This window comes from Macaca mulatta, chromosome 1, assembly GCF_049350105.2.
Source record: "Macaca mulatta isolate MMU2019108-1 chromosome 1, T2T-MMU8v2.0, whole genome shotgun sequence".
Classification (NCBI taxonomy): domain Eukaryota; kingdom Metazoa; phylum Chordata; class Mammalia; order Primates; family Cercopithecidae; genus Macaca; species Macaca mulatta.
The window spans coordinates 65198167-65223320 of record NC_133406.1 but is presented as its reverse complement, the minus strand read 5'-3'; the positions used below and the strand labels follow the sequence as shown (position 1 = coordinate 65223320).

The window sequence follows — 25154 nt, the reverse complement described above, 5'->3', positions numbered from 1 at the left end:
GAGGTGATATGATAGTTTTTCTTTCTTTCTTTCTTTCTTTTTTTTTTCTTTTTTTTGAGACGGAGTCTCACTGTGTCAGGCTGGAGTGCAGTGGCGCGATCTCGGCTCACTGCAAGCTCCGCCTCCCGGGTTCATGCCATTCTCCTGCCTCAGCCTCCCGAGTAGCTGGGACTACAGGTGTGCAACACCATGCCCAGCTAGCTTTTTGTATTTTAGTAGAGACAGGGTTTCACCGTGTTAGCCAGGATGGTCTCAATCTCCTGACCTTGTGATCCGGCTGCCTTGGCCTCTCCAAAGTGCTGGGATTACAGGCATGAGCCACTGTGTGCAGCTGATATGATAATTTATATGGTTAGCTGAGAAAACTTATTGTTAAATGAGCACCTACTTTGTGATAGGCAGTTTCCTCATTTAGAAAGTAGCAGTAGTACAATTTAATTTGAATAATTTGAAATCTGTAGTCTTTTTTAAATTTTATTTTTATTTTATTTTATTTTACTTTTGATGGAGTCTTACTCTGTTGCCTAGGCTGGAGTGCAGTGGTGTGATCTCAGCTCACTGCAGGCTTCGCCTCCTGGGTTCAAGTGATTCTCCTGCCTCAGCCTCCCAAGTAGCTAGGACCACAGGCACATGCCACTATTCCTAGCTAATTTTTTGTATTTTTAGTACAGACGGGGTTTCACCATGTTAGCCAGGATGGTCTCAATCTCCTGACCTCGTGATCTGCCCCCCTCGGCCTCCCAAAGTGCTGGGATTACAGGTGTGAGCTACCGCACCTGGCCCTTTTTACTTTTTATTTACATTCTCTGGACTTCCTATAGTCTGTAGTCTTATGCAGATTTTACAGAAGAAAGGCTAGAGTTTCAGAGGAGTTGTACAATTGCTTCAAGGTCTCACACTAGTAAGCAGTAGAGACAGAATGTGAATTCAGATCTGACACCAATCCTTTACTCTCTACACTAAACTGTGTATACCCAAATTAAAATGGTGGCTCATATACTCACTGCTGTCATTATTCCCATAATCATAAATCACAAAATAGAATCAATAACCAAGTACATTTAAGTTACTGGTGAAGAAAAAGGTAGCAAAAGAAAGGCATGGCAAAACTGCAACCATAACTATTGGCAAAATTAATAGAACATAATCTAATACTCTAATTCCCCTAACATGCCCCAAAACAAAAATCTCCCAGGAAATGTATAGATCTCACATTTTTTCAGCTCCTGTATCATTTTTGCTACTCACCTTTACAAAGACGAATCTCCATAAACCAAGGAGTTCTACCTTGACACTCCTGATAAACACTCCCACTTAACTTGTACCTAGAGACAGAGTCATGTATGTCATTTTGCCATCAGGTGACCACTAAGTTAAGCAAGAGTCATGGGCTCCCAAGCAGACTCACTACTTTCAGGCCAAGAAGCAATAACAACAAAAATGTGGCCAACATCAGCACCACCCTCTCATTGCACAGGCATAACTTCCAGGCATGGAAAAATAGTATGACAGACACTACCATAACCACGTGACAGGCAAGCACCTGAGACAAACTCTTACACAGAGCTTGCAGGGTGTACTGACACAAACTCTTACATAGATCCTGCAGGGTGTGCTGATACACCGGACTTGAGTCAGGCTGAGTCAACCTTCACTCACCCTTCATCGCAAGAAGAGTTAACATCTGGTCTAATAAATTGGTGCTGGGGTTTTGTCAAGAGTTGCTTTCCTGTAGCTTCACACACTGCCACTAAGAAAAGAAACTAGGATGAGAATTTAATACAAGGCAATCTTAAAGTGAACAAAACGTCTACATTTGAGGCCTGGCACCTTTGCATTGGGGTACAGGGGGTGTCCATACCCCCTCAGAGGTACACTGTATGGATTCTTCTCTGACCAGCACATAGCCAGGGTTACAACTATATTTTATAGATGTTCCAGGGTTAAAGCGGACCATGTGTCTATCTTCTTTTTGCCCATTGAGGATGTTAGGAGGGGCCTGGCATTCTAAACGAAAGGACAAAAACAAAACAAAACATAGCTGCTTAAGTAAACAACCACAGAAAGAAACTGAGCCAAAGAAATTGACATTCATGCTACAATTCCACTCTGGTGGCCGCTGTATGATACAGAACATATGTTGCAGACCAACTTTGGGTAATTTTAGGTCACCGTTTCCCAATCTTTTGTTGTTGTTGTTGTTTTCTGCACTTAGGCTGCTGCAGATGTTGTTCAGTTTCCACTGGGTGCTGCAACTCCTCTCCTGTCTCTTTCCTTCATAAGGAATCACCTTGTATGTTTTTATGGGAGATTCTGATATATCCCTAGGAATGAGGGATTGAATGACTTCTCTTTTAAGAAGTCACTATTAAGACAAACCAGCATTTTTCTCCTGGCTTTTTCCCCTATAGAAATGGGAAACTTAGTGATTCCTAACATTTATTTTCCCAAGCATATTCCCATAAAATAAAACAATGGTGGGGGGCTGGTGATAAGAATGCCCTCTACAAAATTTATATTGATTCCATTTAGTAGATTTGAGGGGAATATAAACTGGACAAGGCCCTACTTAAAGCCCATAACCCCTTCTTCTAATTTTTCAAGTAAACAAATCAGAAGCACCTTTTCTGAGTACCAGAACACTCACCCTTTTCACAGACTGGTGCAGATGGCTCCCACGTGCCTTGGGCATTGCATCGGATTTGCTTGCTGCCCTTCAAAGTGAAGCCAAACGTGCAAGCAAATATCACAGTGTCGTTGTAGGTATATCGATCTTTCTGCCCAGATACTATTCGGCCTCTTAGGACCTGGGGACGTGGACACTGAACCGCAGAAGTAGAAAGTTCACAGCGTGGGGCAGGGCCACTCCAGGTCCCAGTCTTCTGACTATCAACTGTACAACGGAGAGTGTTCTCTCCAATAAGGATGAAGTTCACTCCTTCCTCTGGGTCCGGGTCACAAGTGTAAGTGACTATGCTTCCATATGAGACATTTGCTAGTGAGTTGCCTGTATGTCTTCCATTGAGAATAGGGGGAGGTGATGGGCAAAAAATTTCTAGGGAAATTGCAGAAAGAAATGACAAGATCATAGATGTACTGAAAACAAAGAATGCCCCAGATGTTCCTTGATACCACTATCCTAGGACAGTGATATCTGAATCTATAATGAATCAATCAAGGCAGCTAAAGCAACATAATTTAGAAGTATGATTCTCAAGCTTCATTCCTGAGTATATGTACTCTACTGATCCTTTGATTTCTTTTACCAGATATACAATTTTCTTTACATACATGGTCTGGCTACCTACTTAGAAGGTCTACATAGCTTTCAGAGGGGGGAAAGCCTAGGAACCCTATTTTAATTGAGGAAGCAAAATATAAGGATGCTTTGGTGAAGACCATGTCCTTAAAGATCTCTAGGAGTTCTGTGTTCTGTAAGAGTCCGTAAGGCAATGACTGAACCAAAAGCTTTTAGTTAAGCTGAGAATGCAGTGCTGTCAGACCATCGTTGCCTAGCCTACCTTTACATACTGGCATTTTTGTCCAAGCAACTCCTTGTCCAGCAATTACACACCGACTAGAAGACGGGCCTTGCAGTTGATACCTGGAGACAGAAGACTGTCATTCAGAACTATTAGGCAGTTTGTGCTGAAGAACAGCAGCCTCTACTTACAGTTCAAGACAAGTTCATTCAATCGGTGTGCACCTGTTCCTTTTATCAGCATTACCTCTCACAACCCTACCCCAGGCTGCCCAGAAATCCTCACAGAGGAACCTTCTGCAGGTTTCATAGTCCACACCACGCACACACGAGCCAAATGAATTAAATCTCATAAATAATCCTGACACTCACCCTTCATCACAGAAAAAGTTTGCAGTTACACCAACTTGGAGAATTGGAGGCTCCTTTACCTTCCCATTGGGAAATCGTCCTAGAGGTTTACAGCGTGCCTCTAAAACACAAACCAAAGATGAGAAATGTGTGGCAAATAACAGAACAGCCCAGATTCTTAAAATAGATTGTAAATTTAGGGTACCTTCACATGTGGGGGGGACAGCACTCCATTTTCCCGAAGACAAACAGTTAATGATCTTTTCTCCAACAAGCAAGTAACCAGATTCACAGCTGTAAGTCACAGATAATCCTGGAGCAATGGAGCCGACATTCTCTCTTGTGTGATGTCCATTGTGGATCATAGGAAGTGCTGGACACTCCAGAGGGAAAACTTTGCACACACATACCAGGAAAAAAAGCCATCAGATGATGCATCCTTCACAATCTAGAATCAAGGGGATCCAATCTTTTGCCTTCCCTGGGCCACATTGGAAGAAGAAAAATTGTCTTGGGCCACACATAATATACACTAACACTAATGATAGCTGATGAGCTAAAAAAATTGCAAAAAAAAATCTCATAATGGTTTAATAAAGTTTATGAATTTCTGTTGGGCCATATTCAAAGCCATCCTGGGCCACATGCTGTCCACAGGCAGCAAGTTGGACAAGCTTGATCTAGATGCTGACTTAGGATACAGATCTAAATAAATAACACATGATCTATGGTAGCCAGTTGTTATTAACTTTTGACCTAGTCTTTTAAAGATCAAACAGGTATGGTTTAAGTGTATCCATCTTATGCCATAAATAGCCAGGAATAGTACATTATTTTTCATTTTTAGTTACACTATGTGAATTACATTTGCCTTGTGAAAAACTTCAATTACCAAAAATGTCAGTTTTCACCTATATTCTCACCCTATCCTTAAGCTTATTCTCTGTTCCAAAAGTAGCATGCTATCATTTCAAGGGCTATCCTGGTAGATATTAGTAATACAGTTTATTGGGATCCTACGCATGATACATATATAGTGTGTGTGTACAACTAATACATATTCTATGCCTTACTTCCTCTACTTAGCAACACGTATACAATATCCTTCCATGTCCATACATATACGTCTGTCTAAGTCGTTGCAAAAGCTTGTTTTCAACAGTCATTAGGCTTTCTGACTATCATAAGATCTCCTTTCTCCAATGCTATCTATTCATCAATTGATCAATAAATACAATCCCATTTTATACTAATTTAACAGTTTTGTCAGTTCTTTAATCTGCTTAAAATTTGTCAACATTGTTCTTTATTAAGAAAATAAATACCTAATTTAATAGTATAATTTTTGTTAAATATTGCCAATTCTTGTAATTGTGAAATTCAAATTCAGATTTATATTTCAGCAGCAACATAAACCAAACCAAAAGAAAAGGAATGAAGAATTTACAGTAGGTCCCTATTTTCAAAGGCATTTATTTGAAATGTGATGGCTCAGAAGATGACTTGGGGAAATAGTGGATAACTTCAAAACATGTTTACAGAGACTACAGAGAGAAAGATATCACCTGTGCCAGACTGTATTAGCAGATACTTATACATTAATTTCAAATCCATTGGGTATATTTTTGCTATAAGATCCCACCTTTCTTCTCATTTTAACAGTAACACAGATATACAGTTGAAAATCACCCTATTCCTACAACCCCAACAAACTCTGGCCCCATCCTTGCAAAACTTACCCTACTCAATTATTAGGTATGTTTAATTACATTTTTCCATTGTACTTTAAATTCCTTTGCTCAACTGATGTTTTTTGAATGAGCAGTTATATTCCTCCATGAAGAAAAATGAAGAAGCCATAACTTTCACCTTTTCCCTTGTTTCCTTCTTCCACCCCCATCATTACATGTTCACACTGTTTGTCCTTCAGGAGGGTACAAAGCGTGGTCTGCACAGAAAAGCAAGACCCCACCTCCCAACTCAGCTTTCTTTTCATACTCACCACTTTCACAGGTTGGTAGTCGTGTCGGTCCCCACTTATTATTTGCTTGACACCAAACAGACTTGTTTCCGTTCATGGAAAAGTTGGTTTTACAGGCAAATGTCACAAAATCACCATGTATGTAGGGTGGTTCAGCGCCTCTAGCTTTGTATCCTCCTGGTACTATGGGCTCAGGGCAAGTAGAATATTTATTGAAATATTCACATTTAGGAGCAGGTTTATCCCAGATTCCAACCACTTTGTCTTTAGTTATGCAAATTATATTTTTTTCTCCAATGAGGCGGAAGCCATTTGAACATATGTACCTTATCACAGTACCAAGAGTGATGGGGGTAGAATAATGACTAATCCGGCCATTTAGGATAGGAGGAGGAGAGCCACAAGAAATTCCTGAAAGGTAGAAAAGGAATTTGGTAGGCATACTGATCATGGTGATAAAATATTCAAATATAGGTAAAATATCCAAATATATATCACACAACTTTTTCAGAAACAGACTTAGAAATATGTATAGCTTATTTCTTCCCTGCTTACTCCCAAGCTCCTAAATTCTTATCTTTTTCTTCATCCTCAGCAAACAGATCAACATGAATCATCTTGATCAAACAATAATAATGAAAAGAATGTATCCAAAAGTTCTGAATCTAATCAATTTTAATAATGAAATAAAAGGCAAATTTAGCACATGAAAATAACATATTACTGGCACATTAGTTACATGTGGGAAGGTACCATGGATTAAGGAAATTTGAACTCAGCAGACCTAGTTTCAAATCCCCACAGTCATTCAATAGCTGTGTGACTTCAAGCAAGTCTTACCCTCTTTAAGCTTCAGTTTCTTAGTCTATAGTATAATGCAAACTACTTCATAAGGTGCAGTGAGAATCCAGTGCTAAAAGTACATGAACAGAGAAAGTACAATACCTGGAACATACTAATTATTCAATGGCTATTTCAAACACACAACTGGGGGTACAGGCTGTGATGACCACATTTGGTCCTGCTGCTGAAGATACTAGAGCCTCACTAGAGGTGATTTGTCATGACTTGATGCTGGAACACTTTGAAAAAGCCACAGGAAGTGAACAGAGGTTTTGAATAATGGCCTCATATTCTTCATTTACTTGTCCTAATAACCATGAAGGATATTGTTTACAGTTACTTTGTTATGCACACCTTTTCTGAGGCAGTCTCAGAATTAAGGGAAAATTGCCAACCTCTAGAACTTTCAGTTAACTTTCTTTTGGCTCCAAGAGGAGGTCTTGAGTGAGAACTGGCATAAGAAGATATAGCCAAACTGTTTCATCACATCAGTGCTATACTTGGTTTCAGTAAGGGTAACTTTCGAGAACTGTTATCTTTATATATATAGAATCTGCAATATAATATGTACTCAACTGAATCAATTTAACATATTTGGTCTGCATTCCAGAAGACAGAGAAGAGTGGCATATATATATTCAAAGCACACATATGGATAAGATGTGATAATTGATATATGGGTGGGAACACACCAAACATCAAAAGGCAAGATCCATACTTGGTTGTTTTGTTTTCCACTCCCTAGACAGAAATTTATTGTTCCAGGGTGTTGTCATTCCTTCTGGGACACACTGACTAGAAGATTTGCCATTTAACTGGAACATTAAACAATAAAGGGTAACAAGTCATCACCAGAACAAACTAATTCTCAGTCAAATTAGTCACTTCTCTCAAGTTGATGGTATTAATGGGATCTATATTTTTAAGATTTTTGACTTCAGGGAAAAAGTCCAAGGTTATTTGTGATCGACCCAACTACATGATAACTTCAGACTAGGTAAAAACATATAGAAAAATAAAATCTTAAAAATCGTATTCCTTTTAACATTCTTCCTCCCCTCTTTTGCATCCAAATATCAAGATTCTTGTGACCATCTAGAAAAAAATAGTCTCCTTTTCTAGTGAAGAAAACATCAAACATCTAGATCCTCAAGTTTACTCCAGAGAGTCCCTCTTATTGAACCCAGGATCATCTATTCATTCTCCATATTTGGAGCCTTCACTTCTAATCTAAAGCTTTGCTCTTTCAACTGCTGAAAGGACAATTCCCAGCTTTGGCTGGCCATGCGTAATACATACATTTGGAGAAACTAAAGAGGGCTTGGTTAATGACAGAGCTTTAAGTCATAAAGGACAAAGAAAAAGAGAGAAAAAGTCAGAAAAAAAATAACTGTCTTTAGAGATCACACTTCACAATGTTTAACTATGGGTTCTAGGTCTCAGTTCAGGCCCCATCACCTCACACTCACCTCTCATCACAAAGGAAACCTCTGTCCTATGTTAAAGATTAGGAGTAGGAGCTACATAACCATTGAGAAGTTGGTTTGGAGTGGCATCCCATGATTTCACTTGAAAAAAAGAGACAAGGTTGATACGTAAGCAGGGAACTGTTGAGTTTTCTTTAGATGGAGTAGAACTTTGGGCACCTGCACATTTTAGTGCTACATGGTTCCAGGTTTCCAAGGACATACGCTGCACAGAGTTAGTTCCAATGAGAGTGTAGCCAGGCTTATATCTGTAGGACACTTCCTTATCTCTTTTGTTATAATTATCATGGTAGATATGTGGAGGTGGCAGATTCCCTGAGAAAAGAGTAAGACATTCTTCTCTGCAGCATAGAGAAGCTCTTTCTAAAATAAGAGCAATCTTCTCTACCACCAGCTTGGGGTTAGTAGGCATGGGATGAAGGTGTTCCCATAAGCTGTCCTAAAGGTAAGGCAGAGAGTCCTTTGGGTGACATAGAGCAGAGCTGACATGCATTATTTTTTTTCAGAATTGATGAACTTTATAACTATCTGTTTTCTTTATCTTGATTTATGACAGGAAACATTACCTTACTCATCATTTTCCATTTCATTCAGTTCAAAGGGTCTGAGCCATTCTCTCATCAATATCGTAGCCAGTGAAACTAAACTTTTGCAACACATTTTCACCACCAAAATCTACCTCTTCCTTCCTGCTCCAAAAACAAGGCTAATGAGGTTTCTGAGCTTTGTGGACAAAGCTTTCAATGTTGCCAGGTTTTTAGAGAGTCAGACACTTCCCAGTAAAAGAAGAGGAGAAGGGGAGAATGGTGGGTGCAGACTCAACCTGATGACTAGCCTTCTTTCATAAAGGCTTCATTTTTCAGTATGAAAATGTATAATGTCCACAGTATTTTTTTATTTTTAATTTTGTGCCTGTGACACAGCCTCAGGATGTCCTGAGGCATGTGCCCATCTACAGTGTTTTGAGTCAAATTCTGATCTCAGCCAATTTCCCCCATTGGTGTGGCCAATGGGATTGAGAGTTCAGCCAATGGAATTGAGAGTTCATCTTATCTTCCTTTGAATAAAATCTAGTCATATATATATATATGTATATATATATACACACACACACACACACAAATCTCTAATCATTGACTTTGGTGCTATCTGCTTTTTAAAAAAGCATCTTTTAATTTCCCCTACAATAACACAGATCTAGTACTGCCCCAAAATACAAAAGAGAAAGAAGTCCTACATCTGCAACATTTAGATATTACTTTCAAAGTTTACTTTTAAACTCTTTAACTAGGCCAGGTATGGTGGTTCACGTCTGTAATTCCAGCACTTTGGGAGGCTGAGGCAGGTGGATCACCTGAGGTCAGGAGTTCAAGACCAGTCCGGCCAACATAGTGAAACCCCATCTCTACAAAAATACAAAATTTAGCCAGGCATGATAGCGGGTGCCTGTAATCCCAGCTACTCGGGAGGCTGAGACAGGAGAATCACTTGAACCCAGGAGGTGGAGTTTGCAGTGAGCCAAGATCATGCCTTTGTACTCCAGCCTGGGCAACTGAGCGAGACTCCATCTCAAAAAAACAAAAACAGAAACAAAAAACAAACAACAACAATAAAAACCTCTTTAACTAGAAAACGCAACCACATATACTATCTTCCTTCTGCTCTTTCCATAGGTACCATATACCTGTTTCCCAAAAAAAAAAACCTTGTTTTATTTCTAGATCCTGAAGTTTCAGCCCAACTCACCCCTGAAGCACGTTGGCAGTAGAGGATTCTGTTTGCTGTTTAGTTGACATCATATTACATTGCTGCCTTTCATGGTAAAACCAAGCTTACACTTAAATATCACTGTATCATTTTTAAAAAATGAACATAATCCAGATTCCACAACTCCATTTTCAACTTCTATAATTGAGCATTCAGGTAAGAGTAATACACTGAAGAGGAGGGTTGCTGCAGAGCTCCAGATATCAACTTGATTACCTTTGCTAGTGCAATGCATTGACTCTCAACCAAGAGGTCAAACAGCTTTTCCCTATTATATCCAATATGGCACTGATGATTTCATAGTAAACCTCTCTCCCTGTTGCTGCTGTCATTGGGGATGGCTGGGAGTGACTTACAAGGAATACCTTTTTAAGGAGTAGGTGGAGAAAGAGAGAATATTATACTTTCTGAGAATTTTCTCTTCATTCTTGCAATCCAAACGGCAACTCAGCCTGCAATTTACCCATTTTGTTGAAATTCTGTATCCTGATCTCAAAGATGATTCTAAATAGGAAGTAGCAAGGTCGAAAGATATATGGAACTGGCTGGTAAAAACCAAAAAGCTATGAGCTGGTCACCAGTCCCCAGACCACAGACAAATTGTTATAGAAGGGACCTAGGGTAGCTTACTTTTTGCATGGAATAAAGTTGGCAGTGTGTAATCTCCTGGAATGTTTTAGATGTAAGCATTTATTCACTATGAAATAAATTATAATCAAAGGACAGTAAACAAAGGAAAGTGTGGTAGGATTGGGGGCCATAAGGAAGATGGGTAAGTCATAGCTGTGTGCTTAGAGCTACTCAAACCAAGTGTAACCCTCCTGGCTACTCACTTTGGTGTGCAGATGCCCAATTTCCCTCTGGAAGGGGCAAGAGGAATTAAATAGGGTGCAATAAAGAGATTGTTTTACTTACATTCCTAAAAATGTATGTCATTATCCCAGGTTACAATATTATCTGAGATAATACATATAGCAGATGAGTCACTAAACACAAAGAGATGAGAAATCTCACAGCACACGTTTACCTATGTAACATAACTGCACATCCTGCACATGTACCCCAGAACTTAAAATAAAAATAAAAAAGAGATGAGTGATCATCTCCTAGCTAGACTTACATTTTAGAAAAGCTTAGTTCTTTCTCTGCTGAAAGAATAGCAAAGAATAGAATATCATTTATGACAAGTAGGGGTGATAGATTAAGGACTCATACAATTTAAAATCAAATGAAATTCAAGCTCCTGGGCAGTAGCACTGGAGATTTAAAATTGGAAGAGAGTAGCCAAAACTTCCTTGTCTCCTAGGAATCCTCTCTAGCTGGTAATCTTGAAGCAGTGTCTCTAGAGTAGATCAGGGAGGTGATTCCTTTTTCCTTATTTATTTTAAAAAGTATGTGGCAATTACTCAGATCTCTTTTGGAAGAGTGACGGTTTCTGGTTGGAACTGCTGTTCTGGTATCCATGTACCCTGGAAATGTCTCCTGCCAACCCACCCTTTATTACAAAATTATGTCACTGTCGACCCAAATGCAGTACCCATGTGTGTAATCACAGAGTCCTAAAGGAGTTCTCTATGAATCATACATGATTTACCTACAAAAGAAAACCAAACCAACCCAAACAGAATTCCAGACTGGGATTTAGGAGACTTTTTGGAGATTTTTTGTGTTTTATATTAGATCTCAACCTGACTGGACTTGCTGACAGGCCTGCTTATGTTTACTCACAGAAATTCTTACATTTACAAAACTTTCCAAAGGATCAGTCAACCCTAGAACACTACTTGTTTAATGCACACAGTCTGTATTTCTGTGCATGGACGCCAACTTTATTTGTGGTCAATTATAACTTAGAGTCTTCATTTTCCATTTTTATATATATTCTGTTAATCTATGGTATCATCTACCAAATCTTCTGCCTTAAAAAAACTCACATTAACCATTTCCTTTTTGTAACTCATCCTCTACTCTCTGCTCTTCATTCAATTAGTTACCAAAGTTTAGTGACTGGACTCCAGAAATCTCACCCCAAACGAACTATTTTGTCATTGCAGCAGTCTCTCATTGGATCATTGAATGACATAATTTACTTTTCTAATTGTTCTCCCTTGGGCTGGTACATCTTCTATACCACTGCACATATTATCTTTCTAATACACAAATGTGGTCATGCCACTCTGCACATTTAAAAATTTACTACGACTTACCATTGTTTATAGGGAAAAAATGCATAGATTTTTTACAAGTAAGCTCCAATCCATTTAATCAACTACCATTCATCACTATGTAGCCTATACTCCAATGACACTGATTTTTTTCCAAAGACATTATGTTCTCGCACATAATTATGCTTTTGCAAATGCTGTTTCCTCTGCCCGGAAGGCCTATATTTCTCTAATTCTTCTAGGTAGCATTTATGATTTATTTCTCTATGACCTCATAACACTTCATAAATAAGAGAACTACATCATAGTACAATGTATATTTAAGAGTCAGTCTTTACAACTACTGTAGGAGTTTCTCAAAGGCAAAGACTATCAGATTAGCTTTTATGTAATTCCCAGGTCCCACTGTCCGGTCTAGAGCTTCGTATCTAGTAGTTACTTAAAAGTATTTTTTGAATTGAATGGGATGAGGATGAGGTAATATTAACATTCTTTGTACTCTAACTTCTAACCTCACCCTAACACAGTATGGAGACCATAGATCAAAGTCATAAAGATCACAGGATGAATAGGTTTGGCCAGCTATCATGACTTAACCCTCACACCCAGTGCCCCAGGAGTAAAAGGAAGCATGTAGCACCTAGGAGCCCTCTTCACTTGAGATGACACGTGAATTTACTGGTCTTTTATCTTAAACATAACACATTATCTCATCCAGATACAGCGACAGACCCAAAGATGCCTCTATTACAGGATTACTCATGCTTATAAAACTGCTGAGCATCTGACCACTTGAAGATCTCTAGGGAGGTGATAAAGAATGCCTCTTGAGGCCGGGCGCGGTGGCTCACGCCTGTAATCCCAGCACTTTGGGAGGCCGAGGCGGGCAGATCACGAGGTCAGGAGATCAAGACCATCCTGGCTAACACGGTGAAACCCCGTCTCTACTAAAAATACAAAAATTAGCGGGGTGTGGTGGTGGGCGCTTGTAGTCCCAGCTACATGGGAGGCTGAGGCAGGAGAATGGCATGAACCCGGGAGGCAGAGCTTGCAGTGAGTGGAGATCGCACCACTGCACTCCAGCCTGGGCAACAGAGCGAGACTCCGTCTCAAAAAAAAAGAATGCCTCTTGATATACCCAAGAAAGCATTTGTATTTGCAAGATATCCCAACAGCAAACTTAAGACTGGTTACTCTGAATTTTAGGCTTAGCAAAAGGAAACCTTGCAGAAACTTACCCTGACCTAGAGACAAAGGCCACAGAAACATAAAAACCAAGAGAGGCTAAAACCTCTTCTCTGTTTCTGCCTTGTTACCATTATCCTGAAAACTTTGATCTTTAGCATGTAAGTCTAAAATAGGGCAATATTTTGAGGAATGAAGAACGCATGTCATTGCAGCATGGGTGAATATACATAGAAATAAGCTCAGAGGTTCAGAGAATTTTTAGGGTAGACTTCAGAGATGGAGAAGGTAATTTTTCATAAAATTTCAGAAAATCCTCAGAATTGTTCTATCTCCTTCACCCTTACAAGTAAAAGTTAGTGGTTTTAGTTTGTTTGCTTGTTTTTTCACAGTGAGGTCAGAGACTGGGGAAAACAGGAAAGGCATGTGGCAAGGGCCTTGAAGGATGAGTACATATGTTTTGATTTTTTTATAAGGGTGGTAGGGGGAGTGGATATTAATGTTTTCCCAGTTTCACTGAGGTATTATTTGTATGCAAAAAAACTTCACGTAACTAATGTATGCTATTTGGTGAGTTTGTGGGACAAAAAAGTAAAAATTTTAAACACAAACTTTCCCAGGATAGCATAAGAAACTAAAGTATATAAGAGACCTTGTAAAAGCTCAGTACACATATGATCCTGTAAAATTACTTTAATGAATTTACATAACTATCTTAGCTATTAAACCTTTAATGCCTAGAGAGGAGAAAACATGTTTATTATTCTTTATTATTTTATTCTGTTAATCTAGTAGAGTAACATGCCCCCAAAGAGAACTCAGTAAATACTTTCTGATGGGAACTAGATAAAGGGATAGTCATTTCAAGACAGTTTCCTGTAACTTCAAATAACAATATTATTATTAATAATGGAATAGAAGTTATTCTAGGCACTAGGTAAGAAACTATAGCAATGATATACTTAGGGATATAGCTGGAAAAGTCATTTTTCTATGTATGAGAACAAGCTCAAGTTTCAACGCCCTAAACTGACAAGCAGAAAACAAGAAGTTAACTCTTCTTCCAGATCAGATGGTAGTCCAGGCAAAAAAAGTACACAGTTGTAAGGCCCTCCTAGAATAGCAGTGTATTTAAATATCAAATTTATAATCTCCTTCTTTTTCAAACAGGTCTGAGACAGGTACAGGTGAAAGTCAAAGCATAAACATGAACCAGTTGACACAAGGTCACACACAAAGCTCCCAAAACACAGCCAGACCTTAGCTGTGACCCTACATTGCTACTGGAGAAGTCACAAAGACTGGTTCTAAGAATAGGCATCATTATTGGGAGCCAGATATCACTATAGGTCCCCTTCGATTTATTTCCTCAGTTACTTAGTTTTCTCCATTAACAACTACAAAAGTCTCCAAGTGCTTACTCTGTGCAAAATAACAAAATTCTATAAGGAGTATCAGGGTTTGACCTCAATGGAGACAAACTTCATGATCCTGATACTACTTGTACTAGTGACTCTAGTCAAGTGACTTAATCTGTAATTATCAAATGTAAATAAGGACAATATCAAATTATCCTCCACAAACTGGAAAACCAATTTAAATTTACAAGATTTAATCAGTGGCAATGACCTGGATGAAGATGGAATGAAGATCTGGAAACAGCAAAAGCAGAAGGGTGCTTCATAGCATAACTTCCCATGACGAAAGGAGATACAGATCACACTTTCTGGATGGGAAAAAAATGGGAAGGTCTCATTTCCAATAAGGAGACTTAAGGGCTATCTTCCTTTGGGAACATCAATCCTCGTTACTAATGAAAGCCAAAATCCCAGGTCACAAGGCAGATCATATCAGAAAAGGGAAGATTAATCCATGAGCCATCAAATAATACAAATTTTCTTGAAGGTCACTGAACCCTCTTCACATCTTTCTGTAACCAGGAGTAAAACTCAGAGGAGATCATGACTGGATCAAAGATCAAAGATGGTGACTTGACATTCAGACACACATCCTTCCAACCATGTACCATGCTAAAAACAACCAGGCGAAGCAGTTTCTGAGTTAAATCAACAGGGATATATTTAATTACTTGGGCCCAGGGACTTTACCAGGAATGGCTTGGAAATCCATTTGAAATAGATGAAAAACAAACATATAGGATAATAAAAATAAAACCAAAATTTTAGAAAGCAGGTAGGAGGGAAAAATCATTATTGAGAATGATAATTCATATAATCAAATACCTTAATATTGGGTTTCCTGGCTATTTGATAAGCAAGTTTTGAATGATGATGTCAAAGTTGTCAGAATCAAAACAGAGTCACTAATGTAAAAACAAAACAAAACAAAAAAACACCTTGACAAAGCCAGGGAAGGCCATGAAAACCTTCTCATGCTTGTATGCCTGTTAACCCAAACTACCATAAAAGACTGAAAAACCACAACCGTGCACAAAGGCCACTGCAACTCTATGAGAACATCCTTCCGGCATCTGCCTGTATAACCTCAAACTGGCATCACCCTTGTTATTGGCCTTTGTAGCCAAGGATAATTATTCTAAAACAATTATTTTTCCTTTAAAAACCTTTGTCTTCCTTTCCTTCCTTGAATATACACACAGTTCATGATCACACACATATTCCCATTGCAATGTTCTATTCCCAAACAAATATCTTTTTCTTTTAGAGAGTCTTTCTCTGTTTGTTATTTAGTTTAACAACAGTTATGCATATTAACCAAAGTTCAGTCCTAAGCACAGGAGATGTATCTGTGAACATTAGAGACAAGGTTCCCACCCTCATAGAATATATAATCCAACAGAAAGAGATAGACTGTAGATACCAGGAAATAAATAAGAAGGTGCTGAACATGAAATATGAAATACAGTGATATGTCACAACGTAATGCACTGGAAGGAGAAGGGACAGGGTGGCATGCAACTTCAGTTATGATGGTTAAGGAAGGCCTGTGAAAAAGCAACATTTAAGTTGTGACTGAAGGACAAGAAGGAAGAAGGAAGCAGCCAAGCAAATTGCTGAGTACAAGTATTTTAGGCAGAGGCCTAACAGGAGGAATGAATTTGGTATGCTTCAGGGACAGACAGAAGGCAAGTGTGGCTGGGATGCAATGAGCTAAGCAGAATGGTACGCGATGAAGACAGAAAACTCAGCAGAAGGGATCATGCAGGGCTTCTCAGGCCACAGATATGTGAATGTTATCCTGAGTAGAAGTCATTGGAGAGTTCAAGCAGGAGAATCACATGGCCTGATTTACTTTTTTAAAGGAATATTCTGACATTTGGGTAGAGAGTGGATCGAACTGCTACTTTTAGAAGCAAAGAGTACAGTTTAGGGCCAAAAAAAAAAAAAAGAGGCTTGGACCAAAGTAGTGAGCAGTGGATATATTTTAGAAATAGAATTGGCAAGACTTTTTGTTGTTTTACATGTGGGGCTGAGGAAACGGGAGGATTCCTGACTTCTAGACTTCTGACTTGGGCTACACAATTGATGGAATTACCCTGTTCTGAGGATGGAAAGCCTGAAAAAGGACTCTGTGTGTGTGTGTGTGTGTGTGTGTGTGTGTGTGTGTGTGTGGTGTCTATTGTGGCCTTCAGGTAGGGAATTGTGTTCAGAATCATTTCCATTCAGACTTGGTATATCTAACATACTAGGCATCCACATCAAGATGCCAAGTAGGCAGATGGATGTACAAGTTTGCAGCTCAGGAGACAGGACAGAACTATAGATAATAAATATGAGTTGTTAACATATAAATAGTATTCAAAGCCATGAGACAAGATGAGATGAGGTCTTTTAGGAAGAAGAAATGAAGAAAGACAGAAGAGGCTCAGGGCTGAGCCCCAAGACCCTCTAATATTTAGAGATAGAGCAAAAAAGACTAAGAGTCACCAGAGAAGTATGGAAAAACAGGTAAGAGTATCTTGGTTTGGAAGATGAGAATAACAGTTTCAAGAGAAAGGAAATCATCAGCTTTTGCTGAAAGACTGAGAAAGATTAAGATATAAAAATGACCATTAGATTTATCAGCACAAGGGTCAATAGTGACGTTGCAAGAAATAGCTCCAGGAGACAGGTGGGGAAGAAGCCTGTCTGAAGTGGAGAAGGAGATAAAGAAATTTGAGTAAGTAGTCAATGAGAAGTTTTGCTGAGAAGGACAAAAGAGGGACAGGAAAATGGAGTTCCAGTGGGTCATGAGAAGGTCCACAAAGGATTTCCTGGGTATACTTAAATGCTGGTGGGGATGATCATGCATAAAAAAGCACACGGATGATGCAAGGCAGGAGATATCTGCAGAAGTAAAGTCCTTGCAAAGGCAAAAGGGTATGGAACATGATAATGAATACAGGAAGAAGAGCTGAAATTGTCAGCAGAAAGGATACTTCTTTCATTGTTATAGGAGGAAACATACCAAGATTTCAATTCATATTTATTAATTTCCAAGTTACAGGCAATTGATAGGAACTCAAATCAGGAAATAAAGCAGATTACGGTCTTGCACTCATGGAACTTGTATTCCAGTGAGGGAACAAACAACAAACAGGTAAATAAATAAGCAAGAAGGTTTTAGATGGTGATAGGTGGTCTGTAGAAAATAGAACACGGTTTTGTATTGGAGAGTGCCCTGAAATATGGATACTTCAGACAAGAGTCAGAGAAGCACAACAGGGGGCTGAGCCTTGAATGTCAAGGAGGAGCCAGGCAAGGAATAATTGGTAGGAAGAGCATTTCAAAAGACAGAATACCTAGTGCAACTGTGCTCAAAGAATAAAGAGAAGGCCAGTATGGCTGGGGCAGAGAGAGTGAGCGGGGCATAGAGAATTTCAGGGAGAGGCAGAAGGCGTCAGATTGGAGAATAAGGGGCGTGGGTTTTATTCTAATGTGACGGGAAGGTCTCAGCAGGTTTTCTGCAGTGGAGAACAAAATCTAATCCCAGATGGAGGTAAGTTTGTAAGTTAGTAGGTTTGTAGCTGATTAGAAAATGGGAGCATTCTTGTTTCATGGTTTTGTTTTCTCAGCATAGGACAAATTTAGATGACCAGTGAAGGCTTAAATAAAATTTAGAAGTGTGGGAAGTTTGAATCTGTTTATGCAAATAGACAAAAGGAAAAATGGGAAAACACTAAAAAGGAAATTTGCTTCCCATTGACTTTGCTTATAGCAGTGTGCCCTATAGATACTTGCTGCAGAATCTTCTAGAGTGATTGTTAAACCTCAGCTTTCCTGTGCTAACTCCAAACCTATGAACCTCTGGAGGGGGAGGTGGAACCAGAAACCTACATTTTATAAAGGTACTTTAGTAGTTTCTTAAGCACACTCAAGTGCAGGAACTGGCCAAGAGCCAAGAGATGATCCGTGGAGAGCACACAGTAGCAGTAAAAGTCAGCAGTGGAGACTGGGTAAGGTGTGAGCCACGGGAGACAGGTGGGGAAGACCATGAGCAGCACATACATGACAGGGAGCTGGAGAAATCAGGGGGTGTGAGCTTCAGTGAGATCCCATTCCAAAGGGCTAGAAAGGCTGAAGAAACTAGATTTTCTTCCACTGGAGGCCTTTTAGATTTTTGAACAATGGAGTGAAATAATAAAAATATATATATTTTGGCCGGGCGTGGTGGCTCAAGCCTATAATTCCAGCACTTTGGGAGGCCGAGACGGGTGGATCACGAGGTCAGGAGATCGAGAGCATCCTGGCTAACACGGTGAAACCCCGTCTCTACTAAAAAATACAAAAAACTAGCTGCGCGAGGTGGCGGGCACCTGTAGTCCCAGCTACTCGGGAGGCTGAGGCAGGAGAATGGCGTAAACCCGGGAGGCGGAGCTTGCAGTGAGCTGAGATCCGGCCACTGCAGTCCAACCTGGGCGACAGAGCAAGACTCCGTCTCAAATATATATATATTTATATATATATATATATAAATTTGTTGTTTTCATAATTGAAAAGTGACCTATATAGTCACTCTTTAACCTTTCCAATCATGAGAACCAAAATCTCTTAAAAGAGATGAGGTTGTTACACAGGTAATTATAATGCTTAGGAGGGGAATACTGGTACAAAAATGAGAAATGGACAAACAACAGAAGCACAGGAGCTTGAACGGCTGACAGGTAGACCCGGTGTTTCATGGGTCTTCAGTTACGTGACCTACATGATGCTGATGCTGTGGCCCTGAATTGGCAGGACTGGTGAAGAAGTTGATTTTCAGTTGATAATATCCTCTCTGAAATTTAGAAATAGGTGAGAAGTCAGGGACTGTATTCTGCTCTTAGAAAAACTTGTGAATGCGCATTTGTTCAAAGGGAGTTAATATGCAGAAAAAGAAAAGAGAGATGAAGATAAGGGTCTGGAGAGAGGTTTAAGGGTCAGGAGACAGTAAAATGTCAGGAAAGCAAACAGTAAGTTGTAATAAACCAATATGTGCAGTATTCCAGACACCTCAACAAGCTGGATGTCTGTAAAAACAATTGGATACCCAGCTTGTTAGCTTAAATGCTGGCTCCATAAAAACAGTTTTGTACAGGAGGTTTATTACTGACATTTAGTAGTAACAACTAACATCCAACTTTCTTTGCTTAGTTTCATTTGTACTCAGGGCAGCTTAGTGAGGTGGAAGACCAGGTAATCATTAGTTTCATTTTACAGATGAAGAAACTGAAGATCAGGGAGCTAAATGACTTGCCAAAAGTCACCCAGTTATTGAGGTCTGCATACAGTAAACGTCTTATAAACTAGGAATGCATGATACCCTGGAGATAATTAGAAACTTAGACCCATCCTGTAGCCAAGAGATGCTAATCTTAATTATAATCTTTCTTTAAAATCAAGCCAATCTGGAGGATAAAAGATATAATAAACGGTGAATGAGACCTTTGCGGACGTCCACACCATTACAGAAGGTTAATAACAAGAAGAAAACAACAGTTTTAATCCATGTCTCAAAAATAACTACGGATGGTTAATGTTTAGGATCTCTTTACCAATATCACATTAGAGTTCAGAAAATCTGAGACCCATGCTTGGGAACCAGGTCTTACTCTTATTTAGGGAAGGGAGCCGAGGCTCTGCCGCTTTTGCTGGGCAGGAGCGCAGTTCAGGGTGTACAGAAACAGCCTCACGTGGCTAGTTAGTGCCGCACGCCGTGGATAGATTTCCTGCGGCGAGCGGTAGCCCTGACCGCCGGCCAGAGTGCGATGAGCACCTGCAGAATCTCGGGGGCGGGGAGCCAGGAGACAGCCAGCACCAGCACGCCGCCAGCCACACTGGGCCAACCAGACAGCGCCCCTCTGTGGCGCAGCCTCCAATTCTGGAGGTCCCAGCTCCCGGAGGAGCCAGTGGGGACAATCACGACCAGGCGGTTTATTGCAGGAGTCCCTTAAAGCTAGCGGGAGGAGGACACGCGTGGACTGTACCCACCGTCTCGCTTTTAGCCCCCTGGTTTGCATCGCGGCACAGAAGCCTTCCCTGCCCGGGACGCGTCCCCACCTCCGTGCTCCCCCTCCCAGCTCACCGAGGACCCCTGGTACGATGAGAGCCAAGAAAACCCCGAGCAGGCCCGCGGCGCCCATGCCACGGCCGAAGCCCCCGCGGCGGGATGCGTTCCGAGACCCGCGAGCGTCCGGCAGCTCCGGGAGGGCAGGGCTGGAGCAGCAAGCAGCTGTGAGCCAGGAGAGGCGGGCCCTTAAATATTGTCCGGCACACTTGCTAGTTCTGCGCGCACACCTGTAGGCGGCCTGGGGGCTGACGCGGCGCCGGTGAGGGTGGGAGAGGCGGGAGGGGCCGCCCGGCACGAGGTGGGCGGGGAGCTCTGAGCCACTGTGGCTCAGACTCGCCCCTTGTTGCGGTGGCTTCCCCACTTTTTTGACCACGCAACCCACTACACTTGTTTCTCTTTCTAGAACTTAAACAAAACTTTCACAAATTAGTACTCACCCTTAGTAACTGCAATGTTCGTCTTCTGTGCCATGCTGTGTTATGCTAGACTAGGCTAGGCTATCCTATTCTAATTCTTATTTCTAATAAGAATACATTAGAAATCCACCAAACTCATTTCAAAATCTATTAGTGGATTCATCTCCCAGTTTGAAAAAACAATGTAAGTTGACTTCGGGAATTTAGGAACTGCAGCCACTTCTGCTCTTCTTTTTATTTTGAAGTAATCTCTACAGAAAAGTTTCAAGAGTACTACAGAGAATTCCCATATACTTGTCATCCAGATTCTCTGCATGTTAACATTTTGCTATATTTTCTTTACTATTCTCTATTCTTTCTCTATAGACATATATGTACATAGATGTGATTATATAATTATGATTATATAATTATTACTTTGGAACCATCTAGCATTTATTCCTACTCTAAATGGTTCACTAAGGAGTTTCTGTTCCATAACTAGAGTGCAATGATCAAAAATAAGAACTCAACATTGACACAAGGCTATTTTATAAGCTACCATCTGTATTTAAATTTTGACAATCATCTCAATAACCTGTGTTATGGTAAAAACAATAACAACAATAGAAACCAACCTTTGTTTTTCCTGGTCCAGAATCATTTCAGGATCATGTATTGTGTTTGATCATTATGCCATACTCCCCACCCCCCCACTTCTTTAATCTGGAAAAATGTCCTCAGCCTTTTTGGTATTGCATGACCTTTACATTTTTGATGAATACACTGCAATTATTTTTGGAGAGTGACTTTTAAGTCCGTTATCTATTATAATAACAAAATACCCTGAAGTTAGTCGTGTAAAGCAAGAATAAACATTTATGATCTCACAGTTTCTGTGGGTCGGTCAGGTGGTTCTGGCTTGGGATCTCTCAGGAGATTGCAGTTAAGACATCAGCTGGAGGTGCAGTCATCTGAAGGGTTAACTGGGACAGGTGAATCCACATCTAAGATGACTCACTTACCAAACCTTGACTGGAAGCTTCATTCTTCACCAAGTGGATTTTGTCATAGGGCTTGCTGCTTGTATGTTGAGTGTCCTTGTGATATGGCAGCTAGCTTCTCTGAGAACAAGAAAGAAGATGCCACAATGTCCTTTGTGACCTGTCCTCAGAAATCACAGTATATTATCTCCAGAATATCCTATTGATTATACAGATCTGCCCTTTTCAGTGTAGGAGGGCAGTATATGTGGATGGGAATGTCAGGAGACAGGATCACACCCCACAATTTGGGTTTGTCTATCATTTCTTCATGATAGATTCAGGTTATTGAATCTAATTATTTGACAGGAATACTAGAAAGGATGTCGTATTCTTATGGGGAGGCATATGTTGTCTATTTGTCCTATTACTGGTGGTGGTAACTTTGGTCACCTAGTTAAGATGGTGCCTGCCATATTTCTTAGTGTAGACTCAGCATTTTTCCCTTTGTAATTAATAAGTATTTTATAGGGAGATACTTTAAAACTATGTAAATCCCTCATTTTTTCATCAAATTTTTACCCACAAATTTTAGTGTCTATTGATGATCCTTTCTTGAATCAATTTTTACTATGATGGTTGTCAAAGGGTGTTTTTTTCTAATTTAATACTTATTTCTATATTCATCTGTTGGCATTTTACTGTAAATAAAAGTTTACCCTTCTCTATTCGTTTATCTATATCAGCATAAACTATATCGATATGAATTTTATTTATTTACTCAATGGGTCATAATTCATGGCTACCATTATTTATTTTGATGCTTAAATTCTCCCTGATTGGGCCAGTGGGAGCCCTCGAAATAGTTCCTGTGTCATTTTGACTTGTTCTTATTGTTCTTTGAGCACTTCCTTGCTTTCTGGTACACAGACACACACACACACACACACACACACACAAAGATGCTCCAGACTCATCTCTAGACCTGACACTGGAATTTGCTGTTTCTCCAAGGAATGCTGGTTCTTTCTGGCAGAGAATGGCATTTAGATGCCAGGATTGGATGCTAAGTGTGTTCGTTTTTATTGGAGTATCATTGCTTCTGCACCCTCTCAGCAGACAGAGCAAGGATATGTATTATATCTACGTATATCCATTCCCATATCTATATTTATATATGTCATGAATTCATAGCAATTCTTCCAATTTCAGTCTGTTAGCATAGAGTTCATTCTATTCTTCCCTCTTTCCATATGTGTAACTCCCTTCTTCAACAGTGAGACACCTACATCCACAATATATTTACTTATTTGCTTAATCCTAGAATACACAGAAAGAAGTTTAAAATTGCTAACTCTATACCATGATGGAAATCAAATCTACTCGTTTTTAAAGTTTTGTTTTGTTTATAGCCCGAAAAATATAAAACAGCATTGTTGTGTTCAAAAGTTACTCAGATTATTCCCCCTCTTCAGTGTGACTGTTATTCATTCAAAATACTGTTAATTTGTTTCTCTTTGTATTCTATTTTAGTTTCCCCTCAATCTTTTTTATTTTTTATTTTTTGCTTAAATAAAACATTAATGTAGTCCCAAATGTCAGATTGATATAAAAAGACACAATAAAAGGGAAATATCACTTCCCTCCATCACTTCTATCCTTCCCACCATAGGTACTCAATTTCAGTAGTTTCTGGTTTATCTTTAGTTTTGCTCAAATGAGCTGCTACACATTTGTCTTCTTAGTTCTCCTTTTTTATTACATTTTAAAAGCATGCTATAGATATTCATTTGCACTTTTCTTTTTTAACTTAACGAATATGCTGGAATCCACTATTTCCTACAAATTCAAATATTCCTCATTCATTTTTACAGTTGCATGCAATACTTCACTGTGTGGATATGCCATAGTTTATTCAGCCATCTCTCTCTGTATGGACAGTTTTGTTGTTTTTAATACTCTAAAGAGTAATTTTGTGAATATTTATTTTTCTGCTGTTGGAAGCATGTCTTCAGTTCAAATTCCTAGAAGTGGGATTGCTGGGTCAAATGGTACACACATATGTAGGTTTGTTAGATATTGCCAAATTTCCTTAATAAGAGTTGTACCATTTATATTCCTACAAAACTGTGAGAGCACCTCATTAATCTAATGTGCTGTCATCATGGTTTTAAATTTTAGTCAATCTAATAAATGAGACATTTTATCTCAGTGTAGTTTTAATTTGCATTCCTTATAAGTCTGAACATTCATAAAACATATTTTTATCATGTATATTTGCCTTTTCCTGTCTCAATGTTTGAGACTTATTTATATACATTAAGATTATTATTCTGGATGTATTTTGCAAATATTTCCTCCCAGTTTGTCAGTTGTATTTTGACTTTGTTTCTGGCATCGTTTTGCCTTGTAAGCATTGTCTGTTTTAATGCAGTCAAGTTGATAAATCTTTTCTTTTATTGCATCTGGATTAGGAGACATGGTTTTAAAAACCATTATCTGTACCCAAGTTACACAATAGTTTATCCATGTTTTTTTCTTGCACTTGTATTGTTTCATTTATTTTATAGTTAGATTCATGATTTTTTTGATGCTTATTCTTGTCCGCCCTCATAAATTTCCCAAATATATTTTTATGAATAAACACTTCTCACCAACACGAAAACTCAACTCCTCTGTAGATTAGTGTGTTGGTGTCTAGTATCTTGCAGTGATCCTGTTCACATGCTTGTCAGGAAAAAAGAAATCACTGCTTTCTGCTCCAAACCTTCCGATAATTTCCTATCTCATTCAAAGTAGAAGGCAATGTCATAACTATGATCCATTCAGTCCAATGTGATCTGCTTTCCTTTAACTTCTCTGAGTTCATCTTCGAGCCTTTTCTCCTTCTGGCCACAATGGCCTTTGCTGCTCTAGTATTCACCCTTTGTACTCTGACTGGGGTCATTTTCCCTCGGAGGGTCTTGTTTGCTCTTCCCAGATTGTTTTTCTCCTGAATAGCCCAGTG

General features: G+C 39.4%; 1 protein-coding gene across 6 annotated transcripts in view; it reads right to left on the bottom strand.

Moving 5' to 3' along the window:
- The window catches only part of CR2 (complement C3d receptor 2), a 38903-nt gene extending 17879 nt beyond the window's left edge, over window positions 1-21024 (bottom strand). For 5 of the 6 annotated variants that reach the window (XR_013418487.1, XR_013418495.1, XM_078005106.1 and 2 more), the window contains exons 1-9: window positions 20785-21023; window positions 5835-6224; window positions 4038-4226; window positions 3854-3953; window positions 3522-3604; window positions 2648-3055; window positions 1831-2007; window positions 1660-1750; window positions 1249-1325 (exon numbers count right to left, since the gene is read on the bottom strand). Coding sequence is in view for 4 of the 6 variants with exons in the window: in XM_078005106.1 (XP_077861232.1) it covers window positions 1249-1325; window positions 1660-1750; window positions 1831-2007; window positions 2648-3055; window positions 3522-3604; window positions 3854-3953; window positions 4038-4226; window positions 5835-6224; window positions 20785-20842 (1573 nt within the window). In the remaining 2 variants the exon portion in view is untranslated. Of the gene's footprint in view, window positions 1-1248; window positions 1326-1659; window positions 1751-1830; window positions 2008-2647; window positions 3056-3521; window positions 3605-3853; window positions 3954-4037; window positions 4227-5834; window positions 6225-20784 lie in introns of all 6 variants that reach the window. The other variant, XM_015117691.3, reaches the window with a different exon arrangement.
- Window positions 21025-25154: the final 4130 nt, after the last annotated feature.